At 36.7% G+C, this 19,518-nt stretch overlaps 1 protein-coding gene across 1 annotated transcript; it reads left to right on the top strand.

The window, feature by feature from the left end:
• Nucleotides 1-6,853: 6,853 nt before the first annotated feature.
• LOC139845148 (uncharacterized) lies at nt 6,854-17,661 on the top strand. Its single transcript, XM_071835368.1, has 7 exons — nt 6,854-7,101; nt 7,198-7,315; nt 8,065-8,153; nt 8,274-8,320; nt 15,333-15,421; nt 16,617-16,750; nt 16,871-17,661. The coding sequence occupies exons 1-7, from the start codon at nt 7,003-7,005 to the stop codon at nt 17,534-17,536; spliced, it is 1,242 nt and encodes a 413-aa protein (XP_071691469.1). The 5' UTR covers nt 6,854-7,002; the 3' UTR covers nt 17,537-17,661.
• The last annotated feature ends 1,857 nt before the right edge of the window (nt 17,662-19,518 follow it).

The raw sequence follows: 19,518 nt of genomic DNA on the forward strand, positions 1-19,518 counted from the left end.
CAAGGTTATAACAAGGCTAATCCGAACAAGAAGTCTAAATTGACTTGTTGGAAGTGTGGTAAAACTGGACACATGAAAAAGGATTGCAAGGTTATTTTTGGTAATAATAATGCCAAAGGATCTAGCACAAACGGTTCGGGAAATGGTTTAAACAACCACAACTCGAAAGGTCAGAATATATTTAATAATTCAAATGAGAATTATTATGTTTCATATATATCTGAGGCTTATTTTGTGCAGGATGATGATGTCGCGTGGTGGGTTGACTCGGGAGCCACCACCCATGTATGCAAGGATAGATTTTGGTTCAAGACTTACGAGTCCGTGACTGATGGATCAATTCTTCATATGGGAAATGAGTCAACAGCCTCTGTTCATGGACGTGGAAGTGTGGATTTGTGTTTTAGTTCTGGAAAAACTATTTGTTTGTTTGATGTTTTGCATGTACCACAAATAAGAAAAAATTTAGTTTCCAGTAGTGTGTTAAATTGTTGTGGTTATAAACAAGTGATTGAATCTGATAAGTTTGTTTTGTCAAAACATGGTATGTTTGTTGGTTTTGGTTATTTATGCAATAGAATGTTTAGACTTAACATTAATCACTTGAATGTTAATTTTGCTTTTATATCTACTTCTAGCATAAATAATTCTACACTTTGGCATGCTAGACTAGGACATATACACTTTAAAAGAATGCAAGATATGTCTAAAGATGGATTAATACCGGTTTTTGACATGAACAATGAAAAGTGTAAAACGTGTATGTTAACAAAGATCACTAAGAAACCATTTCAAAATGTACATCGTGATACTGAAATTTTGGAATTAATACATAGTGATTTATGTGATTTGCATGCTACTCCTACTTTAGGAAACAAGAAATATTTTGTGACTTTTATTGATGATGCTTCTAGATTTTGCTATGTTTATTTGTTACATACTAAGGATGAAGCATTAGATAAATTTAAAATATTTAAAACTGAAGTAGAATTACAACAAAAGGCTTTGATTAAAAGACTTAGAACAGATAGGGGAGGTGAATACATTGACCAATCGTATTTCCAATCCGTTGGTATTATCCATGAGACCACAGCTCCTTATACTCCACAACAAAATGGTATATCTGAAAGGAAGAATAGGGTCCTTAAGGAAATGGTTAATTCCATGTTATCCTATTCGGGTTTAAGTGAAGGATTTTGGGGGGAAGCTATGTTAACAGCTTGTTATTTGCTTAATAGAGTTCCTAACAAAAGAAACAAGATTACACCTTATGAACTTTGGAATAAAAGGAAACCTAACTTGAATTATCTTCGTGTATGGGGTTGTAGGGCGGTTGTAAGACTGCCTGATCCCAAAAAGAAAAGTTTAGGTGAAAGAGGTATAGATTGCATTTTTATTGGATATGTTGAACATTCCAAGGCATATAGGTTCTATGTAATAGAGCCTAATGAATTTGTCTCAATCAATTCTGTGATTGATTCAAGGGATGCAATCTTTGATGAAAATCGATTTTCATCTATACCTAGACCAAAGGATATGATTCCAAGTAACAATGGAATCAATAAGGATTGTAATGATGAAGTCTCTGAAAAGGCTGTTGATCAGTCACTTGAGCTTCGGAAAAGCAAAAGAGAAAGGAAACCTAAATCATTCGGACCAGATTTTCAACTATACTTAGTTGAAGGTTCTAGGGATGATGTTTCTACCCAATATTCATATTGTTTCAATGTTGATGATGATCCTAAAACATATGATGAAGCAATGAGGTCTCAGGATGTTGCATTCTGGAAAGAGGCAATTAATGATGAGATGGATTCCATCATGGGCAATAACACTTGGGTGTTAGCTGATCTACCTCCCGGTTGCAAACCTTTGGGTTGCAAATGGATCTTCAAAAAGAAGATGAAGGTGGATGGAACTATTGAAAAGTTCAAGGCAAGGTTAGTCATTCAAGGCTTTAGACAAAAGTCTGGAATTGACTATTTTGATACTTATGCTCCTGTGGCACGTATCACTACCATTAGACTGCTGATTGCTTTGGCTACAATTCACAATCTGGTTATTCACCAGATGGATGTGAAGACAGCATTCTTGAATGGTGATTTGGATGAGGAGGTTTATATGAACCAACCTCAGGGCTTTGTCATGCCAGGAAATGAAAGCAAGGTGTGCAAACTTGTGAAGTCCTTATATGGTTTGAAACAAGCACCTAAGCAATGGCATCAGAAGTTTGATGAAGTAGTTTTATCTAGTGGTTTTAGATTGAACCAAGCAGATAAATGTGTGTATAGCAAATTTGATGATTCTGGTAAAGGAGTTATAATTTGTCTATATGTTGATGACATGTTAATCTTTGGGACTGACCAAAGTCAAGTTGATTTAACAAAAGAATTTTTGTCATCAAAGTTCTCCATGAAAGATATGGGGGAGGCTGACGTTATCCTTGGTATTAGGATCAAACGTGAAAGCAAAGGAATTTCAATTTCTCAATCTCATTATATTGAGAAGGTGTTGAGAAAGTTTAATTGCTTTGAATGTACTCCTGTGAGTACACCTGTTGATCCAAGTGAGAAGCTTATGCCTAACCAAGGTAAAGCTGTATCACAACTTGAGTATTCTCAGGTGATTGGCTGTTTGATGTACGCCATGACATGTACAAGGCCAGATATTGCTTTTGCTGTGGGAAAACTGAGTAGATATACTAGTAATCCTAGTACTCATCACTGGCAAGCAATTAGGCGGGTACTGAAGTATTTAAAGAAAACTATGGCATATAGTTTATCTTACAGTGGATTTCCTTCTGTAATAGAAGGATATTCTGATGCGAGTTGGATAACCAATATTGAAGATCATTCTTCAACGAGTGGTTGGGTGTTCTTGCTTGGGGGAGGTGCTATTTCATGGGCTTCTAAAAAGCAGACATGTATTACCAACTCAACGATGGAATCTGAGTTTGTTGCTTTAGCTGCTGCTGGTAAAGAAGCAGAATGGCTTAGAAACTTGATCCATGAGATACCATTATGGCCTAAACCTATAGCACCCATGTCTATCCATTGTGATAGTGCTGCGACATTGGCAAAAGCTTATAGCCAGATGTACAATGGAAAGTCTAGACACTTAGGTGTCAGACATAGTATGATTCGTGAACTCATCATGAATGGGGTGATTTCTATAGTGTTCGTAAGGTCACAACAGAATTTAGCTGATCACTTGACGAAGGGATTGGCAAGAGACTTGGTTGACAAGTCTGCTGTGGGGATGGGTTTAAAGTCCACATAAATTTCTAATTATAAGATACCCAATTCCCTTCTGATGAAAATTAGAAGTTGAATTCAATGCGGAAGGCTTATATTTAGAAATTTGGAGTACATAAATTTTATATCATCCCAAGGTAAGGTATGTACTCGGACCTGCTGAAGGTCAGGTTGAAGTCTAGCTTCTTAATAGTTCATTTGAAAAAGTGCAAGAGCAGGTGCATGACTGAAGTGAACTACCTATGTGAATGTGAAGTTTTGCCGCTTCAACAAAGCTTGGACTTTTAGCTTTGGATACATTCATGAAAGGATATGGACACATGGCTTGTAAAGTGTCAGGATAGCTTTAGAGTATTTGAAAACTTATGTGTATGTTATTTTCAGTTATTCAAAATGGGTTGAAGGGTTCAATTCTTAGAACACCCTGATTCTCGAATATTTGGAATGTGTAATGTACTAAGGTGAAAATTCAATCTTCAAGATATTTTCATTTATGCATGAGTTTTTGTTTTAATTTGTTTAATTCTCATGAAACGAATTGCACTAAATTGGGGAGGATTGTTAGAAATTTAGTGTAATTGAGGGATTTAATCTATACTTGTAAATGGGTTAGGAGGTACGGAGTGTACACCCATTAAGTGATAGATTGCCCGGACCCGAAAATGGTTTTCCATTATCACAAATTTGAGTGATTACGGAAGTATTATTCTTGCACTAGGTGGAAATAAAACAAACAACTTTATGAAAAGGATTTAATCTAGATTTCCTTGATTTGGTTGTTGGAAATAAAACAAACAACTTTATATAAAGGATTTGTTTTAGATTTGAAAACGATTTCCTTGATTAGGATGTTTGAAATAAAACAAACAACTTTATGTAAAGGATTTGTTTTAGATTTGAAAACGAAATTAGTTAGTGAAACATCTCCATCGTGGAATAATACTTGTTTTTGGGTGCCTATAAATAGAGACTATCATTTATGAGAATAAGATATACGAAAAACACCTTAATACTCTTATGCAAAAGAGTTCTTGTTTACTGCCAATAACAAGAACTAATCTCTGTCTTATCCCAAAGTGATATTCGTGTAACCCAGGCAATAAGGGTCGAATAATTACTTTCGGAAAGTGATACCACGATTCAGTGATTTATCCGGCTATCGATTATTTTACCCTACACGAAATCTCAATAAAACCTCCAACAGAAGGAGAAAACAAAAAAAGAAATGCTTAGGTTAAATGAGGAAGTAATGGTGTTTTTGATCAAATAGCCACTAGTTTTCAAAAGTTACAAAACACCCCCCTTCCTAAGAGAATTTTCGGCCAAAATTAGCAAGGGGTGGGACCCACCATTCCAAAATGTTAAAAAGTCAATTAGCTTGTGGCCCGAACGCCCGATCGAAGCCCGAAACGCGAAAACGCTACTACGCGATTGATTTTTCGGAGAGATAACAAATACGAGACGAATAAAATATATAAACACTAAATATAAACATATGACATTAAAATATCATATTTAAAATAATTAGGACTAAAAAAAATCCCAAAAGCTTGCCCGTTGGTTTGAAAACCGAAAAGATTCGCCGGATACAAATTCACGACACGTAGAAACGTATAACTTGAAATATGAATACAAATATTCATATAACACATAATAATTAATATATTATTACTAAAATAATAATATAGATCATAGAAATGACGTGGAACGAATAACAATTAACGGTCGTTAAATAATTAACGGTAAAAGATAACGGAAAAAGTAGGGTCGTTACAGTAAAATGGAAACAAATTCTTTTACCTTATGACATGGGAAGGTTAAATGTCGGGTCTCTCAAATATAAAAATCTCGGTCTTTTAATCAAATGGTCGTGGAAGTTTCTTAACAATAGCAACTCACTTTGGGCTCGGGTAATCAAAAGCATTTTTGGAAAAAAACGGTGGGTTGGGATGCATCTCCAAAACACCCGACTTCATGACAAAAAAACTCTCCGGGAGAACATGGTTTAATATTATTAATGTTGAGCACACCCTAAATAATTTAGGGTGTGATATTTCTAACGCGTTTGTTAAGGTGATAGGAAAAGGAGCCGAGACGAGCTTTTGGGATGAAAAATGGTGCGACGAAGAACTGCTAAAAAACGCATACCCCAGACTTTATTAACTTGAAACTTTAAAAGATGCTACCGTAGCTGATAGAATCCTAAAAACCGAATCAGCAACCGAGTTACGGTGGGCATGGTCTGTTGAGCCGAAATGGCGGGCTGAATCTGAGCTAAAAAATCTCTCGGCTACTATATCTTCGTATTACTTTTCCGAAAAAAAGATGAATGACATTGGAAATTCAGCCCCTGCAAAACATTTAGTCTGTCGGTTCACTTGTAAACATCCTTTCCGAACTTGAAGTGTCACTTTCTCCCATCCCTTCTCCTACCGAGACTAACAAGCTGATTCCACAAAAGTTTGGCATTTTCATATGGTGAGCTAAACAGAATCGGCTTCCGGTTAGAACCGAACTCGACGTTCGGGCACCGATCTTCACTCCACGAGATGCCCGGTATGTGACGAAGACATCAAAACTCTTCAACATTGTCTCTTAAATTGTGTCAAAGCAACCGAAATTTGGAATCGAATTCGTTCGTGGTGGAATTCAGATCAACTAAACATCAACTCTCTTTCAGACCTCTCGAGGCTAAAAATCACAATTTCAAATCCCATATGGGTGTCGTCATATGGCAAGCTATAGTTTGGATTGCAAGCTATTATATTTGGAAAAACCAAAACGAAATCGTTTTCGGTAAACAAACTCATGTATCCCTAAAATTATTTCGGATATCCAGGCCAAGAGCTTCGAATGGTTTAGTTGTCGTGGAAAAAATTTCAATCTCAATTGGTTGCAATGGCTAGCGAATTCATTGTTATCCGATTCCATCAAATCGCCAAAAGAGGGGATCGGTTAACTAGTAGGTTTTTTTCATCCATATCCGTTTGAAAATTCCTTAGTGTGAGATTAATTGAGGTGGTCCGGTTTACTTTGTAGCTGAAGTTGCCAGCACTGTAAAACGTTACCGCCTCAGCTTGGCTTTACAAGTGACATCTCATCTTAGGCTTTGATAATGGATTTGGATTTTTTCCTGCTAATGTTTCGTGTCCCTGTATAGTTCTATAGCATTCGTGTTTTATTCTTATTTTAGCTCGAGTTCTTGTTGTAATTATTTTATTCCTGAGTCTCTTTATTGTGCATTTTTATTTTAATAAAAGTTTGATCTTTCAAAAAAATACTACTAGTCAATTAAAACTCGTAGTAATTACGCTTATTAATTTGTAATATTTAAAAAAAAAAAAACAAAAAAGATAGAATCTCAATTATTTTGACATTTGAAGTTTGAAGGCAAATTAAAGGGAAAAACGAAAGTAAAACAACGCGGGTCCCACCAAAGAATTGCCGTTAGGAATCGTCTTTACGGCCGTCAGCATTTTGACTAAACCTCACACTATTCTCATGTTTTTAGTTCACATAACGGATTCCGTTACGCTTTATAAATACAAATTCCCCACACTCCCCAAAACACACACACACAACAAGACATACACATACCATCTCTATTTCCTTCCCTCTCACACACAAATATACTAAATCCATCTATACTTGTATCAAACAATGTATGCGTAAAACAGAAGTCACATCACATTACACAATCTTTGTTTCTCCTAGTTTTTCTTCAAATTAACTTTTAAATTCTTCAAAAATGGGAAATAAAGATCAAATTTCGTCTCAAATCGAAAAAAACAAAGCTGAAGCTGTTCTTCATCTTCTTAAAAAATCTTCTCAACTCACTCCCAAACAGGTTTTTATTTCTCAATACTAGCTTGTTTATGTTTACTTATTTCCTTTTTATTATATAAAGTTTATGCTCACATTAATTTATATATTTTTGATTTAGGAGAAATTTTGTAATGAAGCTTGTGTTGGGAGATATTTGAAAGCGAAAGGTGAGAGTGTGAAGAAAGCTGCTAAGCAGCTGCGTTGTACTCTCGCATGGAGAGAACACATCGGTGTCGGTAACTATTTTTCTTCCTTATTTATTCAAAATAAATTATATTATACGGAAAATAAATATTTTTGCTAGCTATGGAAAATGTTGCGCTTTTTTATTTTTGAAACCTAAAATTTAATTCACTATATTTCTAGTTTTTTATTAGTGTTAATTAAAAACCCATGTGATATTATCTGATTTTAAACTCGTTTTTAGATGAAAAAGATGAGTTAAAGATAGTTATATCAAATTTAAACAAATGTAATATTTATTTTATATTTGGGATTTAAATTTATGAAAAGTTGATGTGAGTAAATTAGTGTTACTATTCCAAAAACAAAGTAAAAGATACAGTAAATAAGGTAGCTAGGATCTAAATGAAAATATTCATCATGTGCTTGTGATTAAAATATGATTACACATGATTAAAATATGAATGTGATCTCTGTAAAAGTAAAAACTCATTTAAATCTCCCCTTTTTATACATGCTTAATTCTCCTTTCAAAATCATGCTTTATATAACTTTAATTTAATTCTTTTATTTGTTCAAGTTAAACAAACCTGTGACATACTAAGAGAATCTTGCTTTCCGGCTTTGAATTACTTGCACCTTTAAAGTACTCAAAATACTCTCTCATAATTAAAGTAATTCTATCCATAAAAGTAAAAAAAAATCACTTTTGTTTTTTACTTTTATTCTATGTTATTAGTTTTGTCTGTAATGTTAATGTTAATTAGCTGGCTTTAATATTTATCATATTATATGCAAACAGATCATTTAATAGCCGATGAGTTTTCCGGTGAGATAGCCGACGGCATGGCCTATGTAGCAGGTCATGATGATCAATCCCGACCTGTGGTGGTATGTTACTACTATTACTTAACGATTCCAACTTTTAAATCAAAATATACCCCGTAATAATAATACATTCCAGTTTTAATAATTATCTAATTAATCTATACATGATTCATGATATTGTAGATTTTTAGAATCAAGCAAGACTATCTCAAGTTTCGTTCACAAAAACAGTAAGTTAATTATTGCTTCGGTATTTTCTATTTGAACATATTTAAATTTAAATTTAAATATTTAAATAAATAGTAATAACAATAAGGTTATATTAAAAAGTTATAATACTTATTCATGTTATTTACTACACAAAAAATATACTCATGCGTTTAATGTGATCCTCGCCTAGGTGCATATATCTAAGTTGAATTTTACATGGATGAATATATTTGAAACTAGAACAAACGTTGTGCTTGATATTTATACTGTTTCTAACCGTTGCGGTGACATCAAAGTCAAGTTATGTATTTTTTGGTGATGTTGCAAGGTCAAAAGATGAAGTTAAATAAAGGGAGTGTCAAATTTGAGGGTTAAATTTGTGAATGGGTGATGTGATAAAATATTATTGGTAGTTGGTTATATAATTTATTAATTAATAATATATAAAAATATGTGGTGAAATCTGATTGGCTGAAAAATATTTGACACATCCGTCAACTTATCGACTGACGCCTGACGCCCGAGGCGTCAAATTTTGACGCCGCGTTAGAGGCGTCAAACAACTTGACAACTGGGATGACGGGAGAAATTTGACGCCTGATTAAAAACAATGTTGTGTCAAAATGTGTATATATGGCAGGGACACGCTAACCCTGTGTGCCGTAGCACCCACCAATCCCACCCCGAAAGAGACCTGTGCCGGAAAAGTACCTCCTCCCAGTACCCACAGTGGCGGCAAGAGCAATTTTTACCCCAGCTAGCTAGACCCCCCGAAAACACTCCACAAATTCCCCCCGGAGGAGAAATAATTCCATGCGGAGCGCCCAGACTGAGAATCGAACTTGCGCCTTTCTTGTGTCAAAGCTTCCCCCACTGTGGGCTCAGGGATCAAAGGCATCGGGTACCACTGACCTAGAAGCTCGTTGGTATTAAAAACAATCTTATAGTAAACCATCCAATGTCAAAATAAAGGATAAAAACAAACAAAGGAAAAGGTGACAGAAAATTATTCATGCTACGCATACATTAACTCTCTCTATTGTCACAACCCAATAAGTTTGTGGCCCAACCCACTAAGATTATGACCCAATTAAGGGTTTTAACCCAAGAACTTCATGGAAGGCCCAAGAACATCATGGAAGCTCCCTAGAACTTTCCCATGAGTTCTTCCATGGAATGGTATGGAATGTTCATGGAAATATCTATCTCCATGTATATACTTGAAGTTTCTAGTACTTAGATCCTAACCATTGATTTAGATTAATCTTAGCCATCCATTTTGTGTTAGAAGTAGTATAAATAGGGGTGGTCTCATTTGGCACACCACACCTCAAATCTCAAACATTCTCTCTTGTAAAGCATTCTCAAGCAATATAAGTATTTTCTTCAATTCCACTTGTTCTATAATATTTTCTCTTTTGGTTACTTGAATCATTTAAGGTCCGAGTAAGGCTGACTTAGTAGAGACTAAGTGCCGCACGTGAGCTTATCGAGATAAGTCCGTGACATTTGGTATCAGAGCCAGGTCGATTCAAGGAGATGGCAATCGAGACCGAGAAGAATGTGAGCGCAACAAGTGGTGTGATGGGTGATGAGACTCATGGTCGGGTAGAGACTCGCCAAGGAGCCAAGAAGAACCGAGGTACGTCCAAAGACTTTGTCGCAAACTTGGACAAAAGGATCATGGATGTAGAGACATCCATGGACGACGTGAAAGCAAAGGTCGAAGACGTCCACCAACGTTTGGATGGTTTGGACGGGGACTTCGACGAATTGAAAGATGATTGCAAGAGTGCAATCAACGTGCTAGACATTGACATGCGACGTGAGATCCATGACTTAAGGGGTATGCTCATGGGTGAGATTACGAAGTTGCGAGGCGAAATGGAGGGGGAGGTCTCCACTATTCACCAACGCCTCATGGATTTACAAACCAACATGAACTCTTGTTTGAGATTCATGGCTAGTGGGGGTAGCAACACTGGATGCAATGATCCGAAGGTGGACGTTCCCAAGCCGTCACCGTTCGTGGGGAAGCGGGAAGCCCGAGCGGTTGATGATTTTATATGGGAGATGGAACAATACTTGGAGGGAGTCAACATAGTGGATGATGCAATGAAGATCAAGAAGGCAACCCGTTACCTGAAGGATACCGCAGCGTTATGGTGGCGTCGTCGATATGGAGATATCGAGAAAGGTACGGTTACTATTGATACTTGGGATGATTTCCTTACTGAACTTAAGAATCAATTCTACCCCAAGAATGCTCAAAAGGATGCGATGAGTCGTCTACGTAAATTACATCATTCCGGGACGATTCGGGAGTATATTAAAGAATTCACGAACCTTAGCCTGGAGGTCCCAGATATTCCCGATGATATTCTCCTCTTCTATTTTCTCGATGGTTTGCAACCTTGGGCTAAAACGGAGTTGGAGAGACGAGGAGTCCAAGACCTTGCCACCGCAATTGCTCAAGCGGAGGCACTAGTCGACCATGCTAATAGGAAAGATTCGTTCAAGTCAAAAGATAAGAAGGTGAGCCATGAGAAAGGTGGGGGAGATAAGCCCGCCCAATCAAGGAATGATAATACACGTAAGCCACCAACCGGGAATAACAAGAGCATAAAAACTTCTTACAAGAATGATGGATGTTTCATATGTGATGGACCTCATAGAGCCCGAGATTGTCCGAAGAAAGCTAGCCTTCATGCTATGGAAGCTCAAAAGGCAGGTTGTCAGGATGAGGAGCGGTGCATAGGATCAATGCATATCCTCAACGCAATCAAGGCCAAGACGGAGATACCCAAGGTAGTGGCTAAAGGACTCCAATTCGTAGATATTAACATTTGTGGAGATCGGGTACGAGCTTTGGTGGATACGGGAGCAACTCATAACTTTATCTCCACCGATGAAGCCAAAAGGCTAGGACTTAAGGAAACAAAAGAGAGTGGCATGATGAAGACGGTGAACACGAGTGCCAGACCGATTAGTGGGGTGGCTAAAGACGTATATGTGAAGATTGGAGAATGGGAAGGAATGATTGATCTCTCAGTCGTGCCTATGGACGACTTCAAGTTGGTACTTGGGATGGAGTTCCTAGATAAGGTACGCGGTTTCCCTATGCCGTTTGCTAATTCACTGTGTATCTTGGATGGTGAGAAGACTTGTATGGTGTCAACCGAACGTGGAAGCAAGAGTGCATCCAAGTCACTTTCGGCCATGCAATTCAAGAAGGGGTACAACAAGAATGAGACATGCTATTTAGCGGTAGCAAAGCAAGAGACGGTTGAAGATAAGGGAAAACTAGAGGTACCCAAGGAAATTGAGAAGGTCCTTGATGAGTTCAAGGATGTCATGCCCAAGGAGTTACCAAAGAAGTTACCACCTAGAAGGGAGGTTGACCATGCGATCGAGTTGGAGCCGGGATCAAAACCACCTTCCAAAGCCCCATACCGAATGCCACCACCCAAGTTGGAGGAGTTGCGAAGACAACTCAAGGAGTTGCTGGATGCGAGATACATCCGACCGTCAAAATCCCCGTATGGTGCTCCGGTGCTATTTCAAAGAAAGAAGGATGGATCCTTGCGGATGTGTATAGATTACCGGGCACTCAACAAGGTAACTATCAAGAACAATTACCCAATCCCACTTATTGCTGATTTGTTCGATCAACTTGGGAAGGCGAGATACTTCTCCAAGTTAGACTTGAGATCGGGATATTATCAAGTCCGAATTGCCGAAGGAGATGAGGCTAAGACCACATGCGTGACGAGGTATGGCGCTTATGAATTTCTAGTCATGCCCTTTGGTTTAACCAATGCCCCTGCCACATTTTGTACTTTGATGAACAAATTATTCCACCCGTTCCTCGACAAGTTTGTCGTGGTGTACTTAGATGACATAGTCGTATATAGCGACACCATGGAAGATCATGTGAGGCACTTGAAACAAGTTTTCCAAGTACTAAGGGATAATGAGTTGTATGTGAAACTAGAGAAATGCTCATTTGGATTAAAAGAGGTGGAATTTCTTGGACATCGAATAAAAGATGGGAAGTTGCTGATGGACGGGGCTAAGATCAAGGCAATCCAAGAGTGGGAGGCACCAACCAAGGTTACTGATTTACGATCTTTCCTTGATTTAGTAAACTACTATCGTCGTTTTATCAAGGGATACTCGGCGAAAGCGGCTCCATTGACAGAATTGTTAAAGAAGAACAAAGCTTGGTTGTGGGATGAGACATGTCAAGCAGCATTTGAAGAGTTGAAAGGAGCGGTCATGGAAGAACCGGTGTTGAGACTTCCGGATGTGACCATTCCGTTCGAGTTACACACAGACGCATCGGACTTTGCTATTGGAGGAGTTCTAATGCAAGAGGGTCACCCGATCGCATTCGAAAGCCGGAAACTTAACGAGGCGGAAAGGAAGTACACTGTGCAGGAGAAGGAGATGACGGCGGTGGTTCATTGTTTGAGGACATGGAGGCATTATCTTTTGGGATCAAGGTTCGTGATCAAGACGGATAATGTGGCAACGAGTTATTTTCAAACCCAAAAGAAGTTGAGTCCCAAACAAGCTCGTTGGCAAGACTTCCTAGCCGAATTTGACTATGTGTTGGAGTATAAGCCTGGGAAGGCCAATGTGGTAGCTGATGCCCTAAGTCGTAAGGCGGAGTTTGCAGCGATCACAAAACCACAATTCTTCCTTCAAGATCGTATAAAGGAGGGATTAGAGCATGATCCTATAGCCAAAAACCTTGTTGGATTGGCTCGAGATGGGAAAACGCGAAGGTTTTGGCTCAAGGGTGATCTATTATTCACCAAAGGAGACCGGTTATATGTGCCTAAGTGGGGTGATCTTAGACGGACAATCTTGAAGGAGTGTCATGATTCAAAGTGGGCTGGTCATCCAGGTATCAAGAGGACGCTGGCATTAGTAGAAGGCACTTATTATTGGCCAAGGATGGAAGACGACGTAGAGACGTACGTGCGGACATGCCTAATATGCCAACAAGACAAGATAGAGCAACGCCAACCAGGAGGACTATTACAGCCGCTACCTACACCGAAAGGACCATGGGAGAGTGTTTCCATGGACTTCATTACTTGCTTACCCAAGTCGGAAGGGTGTGGGAGTATTATAGTCGTGGTAGACCGGTTTTCTAAGTATGGTACCTTCATAGCCGCATCATCCGAAGTTACCGCGGATGAAACCGCAAAACTATTTTTCAAGAATGTGGTGAAGTATTGGGGGATACCGCATGTGATAGTAAGTGATCGAGATCCGAGGTTCACAGGGCGTTTTTGGACGGAGTTGTTCAAGATCATGGGGACGGACTTGAATTTCTCCACGAGTTTTCATCCCCAAACAGACGGACAGACAGAAAGGGTGAATGCACTATTGGAGCTCTATCTTCGACACTATGTAAGTGCAAATCAACATGATTGGGCTAAGCTCCTTGATATTGCTCAGTTCTCTTATAACATGCAAAGGAGTGAGTCCACGGGGAAGAGTCCTTTTGAGTTGGTGACAGGACGCCAACCTTTGACCCCAAATGCTTTGGCCGCTTCATATGATGGAAGCAGCCCAGCCGCTTATAGAACGATGAAGGAGTGGCACGAACAAGCCGACTTGGCCCGAGCATCACTAGATAAGGCGGCCAAGAAAATGAAGAAATGGGCGGATGAGAAAAGGCGACATGTTGAGTTCAAAGTTGGGGACCAGGTGATGGTGAAGCTTTTACCTCAACAATTCAAAACATTTAGGAAGGTGCACAAAGGATTGATCCGGAGATATGAAGGCCCATTCCCGGTAATTGGACGTGTTGGGAACGTATCTTATCGAGTTCAACTACCGCCCAAGTTAAAGATTCATCCAGTCTTCCACGTAAGTTTTCTAAAACCTTATCATGGGGACGAGGAAGACCCAGAACGAGGAGTTTCCAAACGAGCACCAATGGCAGTTGCGACTTCGTTCGATCGTGAAGTGGAAGATATCTTGTTGCATCGAACGGTACGGAGACGAGGTGTGCCGAGCTATAGAGAATACTTGGTTAAGTGGCGTAACTTGCCCGATAGTGAAGCAAGCTGGGAAGCCGAAGACTTATTGTGGCAGTTCACAGACAAAATCAAGAAGTATCACGAGGATCACACGACGAGGACGTCGCGAGCTTAGGTGGGGGAGAATGTCACAACCCAATAAGTTTGTGGCCCAACCCACTAAGATTATGACCCAATTAAGGGTTTTAACCCAAGAACTTCATGGAAGGCCCAAGAACATCATGGAAGCTCCCTAGAACTTTCCCATGAGTTCTTCCATGGAATGGTATGGAATGTTCATGGAAATATCTATCTCCATGTATATACTTGAAGTTTCTAGTACTTAGATCCTAACCATTGATTTAGATTAATCTTAGCCATCCATTTTGTGTTAGAAGTAGTATAAATAGGGGTGGTCTCATTTGGCACACCACACCTCAAATCTCAAACATTCTCTCTTGTAAAGCATTCTCAAGCAATATAAGTATTTTCTTCAATTCCACTTGTTCTATAATATTTTCTCTTTTGGTTACTTGAATCATTTAAGGTCCGAGTAAGGCTGACTTAGTAGAGACTAAGTGCCGCACGTGAGCTTATCGAGATAAGTCCGTGACACTATGTACATTTACATTTCTATATTTGTATTTGTATTAATAATAATAATAAATAATAATAACAATAATAATGTAATCTTCTCCTTTTGAATCCTTTATCTTTTTGATGAATGGTTCGTTTGTAATGTTATTGTCTTTTTCGCCAAAAAAAAAAAAAGTTAGAAAAATGGAAGATCTAACTAATGCTCTAATAAGAACACATGTTAAGAACATTTGATAAATGCATTTTATGTTATAATTAAATAGTTTTTGTTCATTGTTAAATGACAATAATAATAATAATAATAATAATAATAATAATAATAATAATAATAATAATAATAATAATAATAATAATAATAATAATAATAATAAATATTGATTAAAAAAATGCTGTATAGGTACACCCGCTTGATGGTTTTCACGTTGGAGGTTGCAATTCAAACAATGGCAAAATCCGTGGAACAGTTGGTTGTCTTATTTGATGCAAGTAAGTCTTTATAAGTTTACTTAACCATTTGACATTTGTGACATTATTCAAAAGTAGATTCCATCCAACTTAATATTACTACATTAATTTTGAGTTTGTCATGAGCTTAGTTAAAACCACCAATTTACTAAACATACTCGTATTAAATTTATATTACTACGTATGAAATGTTATGCATTGCAAATGGATTGAAAAGAAAAGTCACGGGGGGTAAATAAGTAAATTCAAGAATATTATACAATGGACAAAACATTAAGGGGAGCTTTACGTCAGTAAGATGTTGGAAATTAATGTACATTCTTCCAACGTTGTCCTTCCCCAAAACCATCTTTTTCAGAGTCTGAAAATACTTGTTTGTCACAACAGTAGTGTAGCACGCCCATTTTACATTCCCTTTTCTTAATTAATTGTGTTTATCACGCCTAATGACATAATTAATGTACCATTAATTAAATCTAAGTATGATAGTGATCTATGCGTCTGAAAACTGCTAAGTTTTCTCAGTCTTGTTTCAGTATTTGCCGGAATTGCTCTTTTTACACCCTGCTGACATTCCTATTTCAGTCATCCTAGTTTTTTCTTTTCTCAGCAAACAAAATATATTCATAGTATTCTTTTTTTATTGCTAAATATTTACAGACACACAAATGGCTTTAAATATCACTCAAAATTCAATCATTTTAAAGTAAATTACTTTTTTTGGTGGACATTATTAAGAGTGTTGACTATAGCTATCATGGATAATTGGTCCCATGACAACGTTAATAAGGACAACACTAGTGAATCTGAATCCATCAATCTTTTTTACTTGTAATGCTTTCTCTTTTCATTTGAATTTTTCCAAACATTTTTAATTTCGACCTTCTACTTTTTTTATTTACTTTGTTGTCCGAGTCACCTCAGTGATCATAAAAGATTTTTTTCAATATTCATATAATTAATACGAATTTTGGACCTCTAGCTATTTTAAATAAAAGAGACCAAATCTTTACCACTAAATCACTTAATATCTCTTTAAAAAGTTATACGTATAATATAATTTCTTACATGTTATTATTAATGCATTGTTATTTTTAATTAGAATAATCAAGTTAAGCAACTTGTTACACATACAATCCCATTTGCTTAAATTTTAATGAACAAATAAAGAGAATGCAAATAATGTACTGATGATGGTGATATAAAAAAAATGCAGGCTTTTTCAGATCTGCATCAGGGTTTATGAACATATTGGTGGCAGCACTAAAGACCATAGGGGAACATTATCCTGGTCGTTTACACAAAGCTTTTGTCATTGATCACCCTTCTCTTTTTCCATATCTTTGGAAGGTAAACAAATATGTTATTGTCTACTGTAACAATAAAAAAACTTCTAAAACTTTCATTTCATTTATATCATAAGTCTTAAATAAATAAATAATGTAAATGTATATGTTTATCATTATGTAGGGCGTCAAGGCATTTATTGAGCTATCATCGATCACAACAATGGTATCGTCACTAGACTTTGACGATTTTCCTGATTTCAATCACTTCACATCGTATCCACGAGCCGCATCCCTTCGATTCAACCCTTCTTCTGTGCCATCTAAAGGCAAAGTTGGCTCATGTTCATCTTCGCGATTTTCCTTCACCGTTTCTCATCATTTTGACTCACTCAAACCTTGGTATCTAACTTTGACCGACAAACCATCTTTCAAAGTAGGTCCCACATCCACTCCGATCCTAGGACCCGCCCTCATATCCCCTGTTAACGCGCGATCCTATTCATTCGCGTCACCAACTGCAAGGAACACGAATCATATGCGAAAAAGCTTATTTCCATCTACGCCATTACCACAAAAAACTCAAGTAATGGACCATTCGGGAGTTAGCCATCCTAGAACCCCTAAACCGTCGTTTCTACATTCACCGGCCCTCTTTTTCAAAAAAGAGTGCCACGTCAGCAAAACGGACAAGGGCCGTGAATCGTTCCTTCCATTTTTAAGATTCTATAGACGACCATATGATGAAATGATCTATAGATCAAAAATGAAGCCGCCACTCGGAGGCCTCATCTCGATTGTGTCCCCACAAATCAGACGTCGCCACATGTCCGTCTCTCAACGGTTTTGATTGTATCAGGAAGAGTCGTACATATATCATATCAATATTACATTGACATTGACAATATCATATTAATTATAATAATCTTTATATGTTTTTGAATTCCTATGTGACAAGGCAAATTAATTATTCTCTGATATGTGTCTAGTGCATTGATTGTGTTACAAATGTTGTGCTACAAAAATGAGTGTAAAAAGAAATAGACGACGTGCAAATTGGGTTGTGAAATGGCGTGCAATATTATAGAAAAATATATATTAAAATTATAATTCTTATATAATTTGAAATAATACTTGTATACTTATTATTGTTAAGTGGAATGGCAAAAAATTGCATGGTAATTGGCGTTGTCGAAACGGTGAACAACATGCATCGGAAATCGTTTGTTGCTTCCAAATAAATAAGTTATTCTACAAGATGAAAGTCAAAATTGATAGAAAAGCGTGTGTACTTTTAAATTTAGAAACGCAGCGGAACATGTAAATAAACATATTTTTATTTAATAATAAACATCTTTTATTATTTATAATAAACTTTCAAATTAAAACATTCACACGATTAACGATCCCAACAAGATCCAATTACACCACTAATAACTATTCGCCTTGCCTTTTGTTAGTACCGTCGAATGAAAAGAAAACATATAAAACATTTGTATATGTTTTGATTAAAAAGAAAAATAGAAGACGTATCCTCTTGTTATGTTGATGAGTTTATGTTTTTTCACTCAGCACATATTAAAAACAAAACAACACCCTTATATAGGTTGATCATGTAGTCAAAACCAAAACCAAATTTGATATGTCCCTTTTTCTTTATTATTTCTTTTGTATATTGAACAACCAAAAATCAACAAACACTTTGTCTTAACTCTTATCCCTTTTGTCGTAGTGCCCACAAAAAATCACCAAAAGATTACCTTTTGTTTTCTTTCTAGATTTTGATCCGTGATACAATTTGATGAACGATCAACTTCATATTATTTAATCATGTTTGTCTTTCAAGTCAAACTTGGATGGTAATAAATTAATTAAATAACAATTATTTAATTAAATTATACTTTACAAATTATTATATGTTATAATTATATATCATCAATATATAATATTTGGTGTCTAAATGCTAAAGTGTGTGACCCCATAGGCTTATATATAAGCGGTAGTATAGATTTGTGTTATGACGTGCACATTAAACCAACAAACTCCCACTTGTGCATGTCATAACATCTAGAAAACTATACAGACATATATTGGCGTCTAGCAACACGTCAATGCCCCCGAAAATATACAAGTGTTTGTTTCAGCTAAACAAACTATTATTATTATTATTATTATTATTATTATTATTATTATTATTATTATTATTATTATTAGTATTATTATTATTAGTATTATTATTATTATTATAAATTATAAATGATTTAATGATTAAGTGTCTATTGTCCCTTTATTGCCAGATACCAAGTTGACATGAGACATGGATCTAGTCATTCTCATTTGTCAACTAATTCTGTTTCTCGATCTAGAAAATTTGAATGCAGTCACCAAGTTAGATTTAATCATTAATCAATATAGCTTGGACACGGCCGTGTAAATATCCATTCACTTTCATCGAGGGATCCAGCGGTATCATACTCTCACGTAGAGGAATAAATCCCATTTTGATTATATGCGTTCGTCATGTACTTCACATCATACCCAATGATGGCCTTTATAACTACCTTGTTCAGCATAGCGTTTAACCATATCAAAGTATAATATGTCTGATGTGCTGCGAGGTGTATATGAAATAGCTTTATTTTTACTAGGAAATACTATTAAATACGATACAATTTTACACAAGATATTTATTTATTTATAGAATGGATATATGATGTTCTGCGAGGTGTATATAAAATAGTTATTAATTTTAGCAGAAAACACTATTAAATACGATACAATTTTACACAAGATATTTATTTATTTATAGAATGGATATACTTAAACCTTGCT

This window comes from Rutidosis leptorrhynchoides, chromosome 4 (assembly GCF_046630445.1).
Source record: "Rutidosis leptorrhynchoides isolate AG116_Rl617_1_P2 chromosome 4, CSIRO_AGI_Rlap_v1, whole genome shotgun sequence".
In the NCBI taxonomy this organism is placed as follows: Eukaryota; Viridiplantae; Streptophyta; class Magnoliopsida; order Asterales; family Asteraceae; genus Rutidosis; species Rutidosis leptorrhynchoides.

What these genes read in the sequence shown, in the direction of transcription:
- LOC139845148 (XM_071835368.1), top strand. Translation starts at nt 7,003, where the DNA reads ATGGGAAATAAAGATCAAATTTCGTCTCAAATCGAAAAAAACAAAGCT. An exon ending in ATCAATCCCGACCTGTGGTG is followed by an intron (nt 8,154 to 8,273) that starts GTATGTTACTAC and finishes ATGATATTGTAG; the next exon opens with ATTTTTAGAATCAAGCAAGA. An exon ending in GGTTGTCTTATTTGATGCAA is followed by an intron (nt 15,422 to 16,616) that starts GTAAGTCTTTAT and finishes AAAAAAATGCAG; the next exon opens with GCTTTTTCAGATCTGCATCA.